We start from the raw sequence: 6,161 nt of genomic DNA, 5'->3' as shown, positions 1-6,161 counted from the left end.
ACGGTACAAGCGACCTGTTGCGAGGAGGACAAAAACAGGACACACAACAAAATGTCTTTAATACGAAGTCTGTTTTGAGGTTGGATACGAAAATTCTGGCATTATTTTTCAAGGTGGGTGCCATTTGAGCACAATCACTGCACACTCACATCCAGTAGAGCTTTAGTTATTTCCACAAGGAAGAAGACTTTAATTAACTATGCACTAAATCTATTAAGCCTGCAGCGAACAGAGGATCATAGACCCTTTCCTTCGAAATACAATTGCTATGAGTAAATATCTAGCGTATTTGCAAACATAGCTACTGAAAGCGGCATGGTTACTAAAACTCGGTCTTAGATATTTTTAATCTGAACATTTTTCGCGGCTGTCGATAGACTTGCTATCAAGGACAATATATCAGTGGATAAGGGTCTTTGAAGTAAATCGAAATACTTCTCCCTAAGTGTGACAATGCAAAGATTCATTGTTGACAATGTCAACATTCTCGTGGACTGAACGTTAAGCACTTTTTCCATGACTTTGCACGTAAAAATTGAATGTTAAACCTTACTTTACACTCAAAGTTAATTCACAAAGGCGTGAATAAAAAGAGAAAGACATTTTTGTCTTTTTGTATGGTAATTCCCTAAACTACAATAACACAGCAGAATATTTGTCATATTAAGGGTAAAAATACGAAATATGTCCGAATGCAAGGACCATTCGAGAATTCCCACCGCATTTTCGATATATCGCAACAGGAAAGTTGTTAAGAAAAGAGAAAAACCCGTGTTATCTTTAATTTTATTTCTGGGAATGACTTTTAAAGTTAAAGGAATTAAATATGGTAGACAAAGTGATTTTGGTAGAACTTTGTATAATTGCTATGTTTGGGTCGCTCTCTCCAAGGGCGGCTTTTGGTAATCAAGTTTTCTAGCTGTAGGCAAGCACGTATATGTAAATGTGCAGAAACGAACCAATCCAGCCGCCAAAAATACGCCTTTGATTCCCACTTTAAGAAAGGCGGCGTCTCCGGAGAAAGTCGACAAAACTATAAAGTATTACACATATTGATTTTCGTGATATCAGTCTTTGCAATGCTGGAATTAAAACAAAGCTGCTTCAATGTGTACTTTCACCTTTTAATTTTACTCTGCTGGAAAAATATTCAAGTGAATAATTTTACACGATTTTGTGGTCAATTTTGAGCATTCATTCGCTGCTGCGATCGACGTGGACTCTTTTTTAAATTTTTTTATTTCATGGTGGTTACGATGTGATTAAAGGAAACTTCACCACAGTGCAGTTTATTAAAAAGAGAAAAAAAACCTTTAACTTCTCAGGCGGCGGGCGGCTTCACCGGATACATATAAAACATAAATATACACATGCAAAATAAAATGCGTAAAATGAACCAGAGATAAGTTTTATCTTTTTTTTTTAGTTTAACTGTGGTTCAAGTCATTATTACTAGGGGAAAATGGACTTGCTCAAGCTAAAGTCACGAACTGTCCAATTTTTAGAACCAATCACATTTCCGACGCGAGGAGCACAATTATCTGTTTGATTTATTTCATGAAAGTTAGGGAAAATAATTGAGACAGCTGAGTGATATCAGAGATGTAAACAGAAGCAGGTGGACACATCCGCTTGCTTGAGAAATAAACTAGAAGTTAAACATGCAAAAGATAATAGCACTCTTCATTTTTAAGAACAAAACGAGCTTCAAATCTTAAGAATATCAACCAAGAGATAACTAATCCAATAAAAAAATGGAAAGGCGTGAGATAAGTAAAATATTTCACACGCATACGCACCCGAGCTGTCGTGTTGTTCTTTTACTCAATATGATTGATATCACCACAGTTAATGACCAAGGAAAAATGAAATATCTTTTGATCAAGCAAGGTTACCGGTTTGTAGTATGTTTACAAAGACAATGACCCGGTATATTACAACAGTGGTATTATGTCGCGCGAAATAGCCTCAAGGATTAAACTGGTCTCAATTTAATTCAGATTCGCGAATCAATCTATTGATGCGGCTGCAAGTTTCGGTGGCACATCCCAGTTCTTATGATAGCAGTTTTTTGGACAATTTCCATTGCATCAAACGACTCACTCAGGAATTGTCAAATTGTGAATTGCCACTTAAAATTCAATAAGCCGCAATAATAATTACCTCCTTCGTAGCGGGGAATGAGAGAAATTGTCTTTTTTTTTCGTGGAAAACTAATCTGCAGCTTTGCAGCGTTCACTACTAGGCTTCAAAACCGCGGAAATTAGTCAGACAGTGAGCGTGAATACATTCAATTAAAAAAGCCACGAAAGAGGTGCGCCCCCGCGCGCTGAACCTATTTATACAAACGATTCCGTGTCCTTCATACGACGTATAAACACTCTTGCTTCACCACAGTTCAAACTGGAAAGAACAATGCCTTGACGTGCATGAATTATGCCTAGCAGTGGTAGTCACTTTAGTGTGGCCCTTAATTAAACTCACCTAAAATGAAATTCAGGGTCTTACGCTTTTCTGTAGCCAGGTCCTGTTTAATAGTCGGAGATCGGGACCACTTAACATCTTTATTGATTCATTATTCTGAGTGAGAAGAGCTTAGAGATAACATCTGACATTTTTATCAATGACTTTTTTATAGTGGTTACTAGCTTCCGCAGTTGAATAGGGAAAACGTATATCGTGAGCTTTCGTCGATGATTAGCCAACCCTGCACGGTCTGCTTGAGAACTCCACGGATAATTGAATGATGAATTGGCGTGAATCGCACGTCGCTTGCAAAGCAAAGCCAAACTGTGGCGACTCCCGGCGATTTTTGTCAATAGTATTGTGTCTCTCGGGGTGTTAATAAATTTATCGCGACAAACACTGTAGATAAAGCGCAAGGGTGTAAAATCACCAGATCTATAAGCCGCCACAAATCCCGTTATGTAAAGCAAAAGCCTTCGAGTTTGACGGTCTTAGGGGTGCCCTTTGTCGCTCTTAAGGGGAACTTTCATCAAGAAGCTCAGCAATAGCTATGTTGAGTGACATCGCTTCAAGGTGTTTATTCTTTCCTGCTGCGCTTTTCAAATTGTGTCCCTCCCTACATGTCTATCACGGCAACCTCACCTGCAATGTAGCTGTTACTGAACGACTACATGAACGCGCGATACTCCACGAAATAAGCGGAGTGGACAGGCGTTTGATTCTCAGGGAAAGCGAGCGCCCACTTCCGATTTAATGTTCTTTATCTCATGCGTGATCTGACACTCAAATCTGGTGAAATGGTTTGTACCCTGTGTTAGTCAATAAGAAAAGGAATGCCAAATATAGTGTTGTTTTCAGAAGCTATCAAACAATTAGGAACATAACCACAGCTCTGCGGGAGACGACTAATCATAATATTCACCGGGATCATTTTACTGCTCATGCGTGCTTTCTTGGCAGGACAATTGTCAGCAGAGTCTCACGCTGTGTTTTAACGGTGTAACATATGCTACTACACTCAAAACTTTCGCGTAGTCTCTCCTTAATAATAGTTTGCCTCGTTATTATTTACACTTGCCTAGAGCTGTTCCATATTCAAAACCCGGGGAAACCTTGAAATGGACGGCGGCTTCGCCAAACGCTATTCATTGCCATTTGAGGGTGCAGCTCTTCGGTCCTCGTCCTCGAACAACTTGCCAACTACCTCGACCGTGGGCTTTAACGAACACAAGAAGGAGCCGCCGTTAGGAATGAATCACTTGCTGGACTCAGGAAGCCATCTTTCGTCGATCAGATTTGCTGCGGCTCACAGAGCACAAGCAGAAGCTGTCGCCTTCGATCAAAAACCGCCCGGGATGTCTTCGCAGCAGACTCTGTACCACTCGTTTCCTGCGTATCGTCATGTTTCTTCCCAAGGCTTCCCACCTCACGAGTTTATCCACCACCAGGACTCGCATTTAGGCTCTGCCAACATAGCGAGTTCCCACTCGCTAGCTCTTCACGACCCCATCGCTTCCAACACACCCAATTACTCACATAGGCACAACATGTTCAGTTCGCCACCAACCGCTGCAATTCACGGAAACAACATAAACTACCATCACGCAGTGACGCATAAAGGCTTAGATGTCACGAGCAATCCACATATACACTACGGAGCACTTACACCAGGACACGAGGCAACCTCTCCACATCATGGAATGCCACCGGTACTCAATAATCAGCTCAGATATCGAGGAGACTTTTATTCTCGAGCCGATCGGTTTGCACAAGGTAGTCTTGGAAGTCCTTTCTTGGATCATGGCCCGCCAGGATATGGAGGGCCAACTGGACCCGGAATGTATCACCTTCCGTTGATGAAACAGCCCACAAATCAAATTCTAACCTGCCTCTGGGTAGATCAGAACCCGGTCCAAGGCAAACGGAAACCTTGTGGTAAGCAGTTCACCATGATGCCCGATTTAGTATCGCACATCTCCGACGAACATGTGAGCATCAACGATTCCAACTTGCACGTCTGCTACTGGCAAGAGTGTGGGAGGAGCGGGCAGCCCTTCAAGGCGAAATATAAGTTGGTAAACCACATTCGAGTCCATACCGGGGAGAAACCTTTCCCCTGTCCTTTTCCTGGATGTGGAAAACTGTTTGCTAGGTCAGAAAATCTAAAAATTCACAAACGAACCCACACGGGTGAGAAGCCGTTCGAATGCGAGTTCCCCGGTTGCGATCGTCGCTTCGCCAACTCGAGCGACCGGAAAAAGCATTCGCATGTCCATACTTCAGACAAACCGTACATCTGTAAAATTGAGGGGTGCAACAAAAGCTACACGCACCCAAGTTCGCTCAGAAAACACATGAAACTTCACGAGACTGGTGGACTAAGACCATTGTCGCCGCCTATTTCACAAACTAACGGACAGCGGGACAGTATTAGCTCGGACAGAGACAGTCCGATCAAGCCTTCGGCCAGGTCTCCTTCGCCTAGGCCGCGTTCAAACACTGAGAACAATTCAGAATGGTATTCTTGCTAACTGCAGGTTTACAAACGACTCGAAATATTCGATATTTGTAGTCGAAAAGCGTGAACGAGATAAATGCACAAATTAGGTAGAACTGTAAAGATGTCTTCATGAGAGGAACTTGGAACTTTCAGTAACTGGGTTAAACTAAGTAATGTGAGTTAGTTCTAAACCCAGAAGTTTCATCCCTTGAGACAGTTGTAAACGATTTACACAGTTGTAAATTAAGGAAGCACTTTTTAATTTTAAAACAGGACGATAAAAGGAGAGTGTCTATGAAGTGTTTTCACTTGCTAAATTTTACTGCTTGTACAGTTTCTCTATTCTCGATGTAAATATATGTTTCCTTTTACAAATAGCATCGTGGGTTAAATTTGGGAAAGTGTACAGATATTGAAGCTAGCAGGGTACGATGCAATCACTTAACCTGTGCTGTAGCAAACGCAACGAAATCTGTAAATCAGTTGGTAGGAAGAGACAAAACAATCGTCGAACGCCACATGGAAGACCTTGGTAATGTCGCGAAGATGTACAGTTGATGGACACAATTAAGATAAAGAAAGGAAGGTTTTTTGCCTAAAGATTTTGAAATGTAGAGCGGAAGGATTAGTAAGGGAATTGGATTCTCGAAAGAAGTCACGTTTCGTGAGGCAGAACATAGCAATTACAAACATTTAGGAGCCATGCTGTTCGCACCGGTTACCGCTAACAGTAAACTTTTCTGAACGAGTCACGAAAAATGTGGTGTTAAATAACAACTTTAAAAACAAAACTGGCCACATAGGATCTCCTTTTTTTCAACCATATTTCAGCGTGGTAAGATCGCTATAACAGATGCAGAGCTGTTCATTTCTTACTTATTTCTTCGCGCATCAAACGACGCTCGGCCTCGAAGACAGTTTGCATTGTGCGATGATTTCCATTTTGGAAAAACAAAACCTTTTAACTTATTTTCTTAACCTGTAAAAAATAAAATTCCATTTATCGCCAAAATAACTATTGAAGATTTGTTATCTTCCTTCCGTGTTAACACGATTTTTATCTTCCTTTTCAGCTAAAAGTGATGATTGTTAAGAGACGGTAATGAGTGAAAAGCTGGACCGGTATTAATTAAACATGGCCACCTTGGCCTTCTTTCCTCGTTTTATTGTGTTTCTTGAACCTTCCATAAAGATC

General features: G+C 41.2%; 1 protein-coding gene across 1 annotated transcript; it reads left to right on the top strand.

Moving 5' to 3' along the window:
* The first annotated feature begins 764 nt into the window (after positions 1–764).
* LOC145490200 (zinc finger protein ZIC 1-like) lies at positions 765–5,866 on the top strand. The gene has a single exon (XM_081469317.1). The coding sequence runs from the start codon at positions 3,585–3,587 to the stop codon at positions 4,995–4,997; it is 1,413 nt and encodes a 470-aa protein (XP_081325443.1). The 5' UTR covers positions 765–3,584; the 3' UTR covers positions 4,998–5,866.
* The last annotated feature ends 295 nt before the right edge of the window (positions 5,867–6,161 follow it).

The sequence above is a fragment of the Orbicella franksi genome, chromosome 6 (genome assembly GCF_964199315.1).
Source record: "Orbicella franksi chromosome 6, jaOrbFran1.1, whole genome shotgun sequence".
Classification (NCBI taxonomy): domain Eukaryota; kingdom Metazoa; phylum Cnidaria; class Anthozoa; order Scleractinia; family Merulinidae; genus Orbicella; species Orbicella franksi.
The sequence above is the reverse complement of the archived record's forward strand: the minus strand, read 5'-3'. Positions and strand labels throughout refer to the sequence as shown.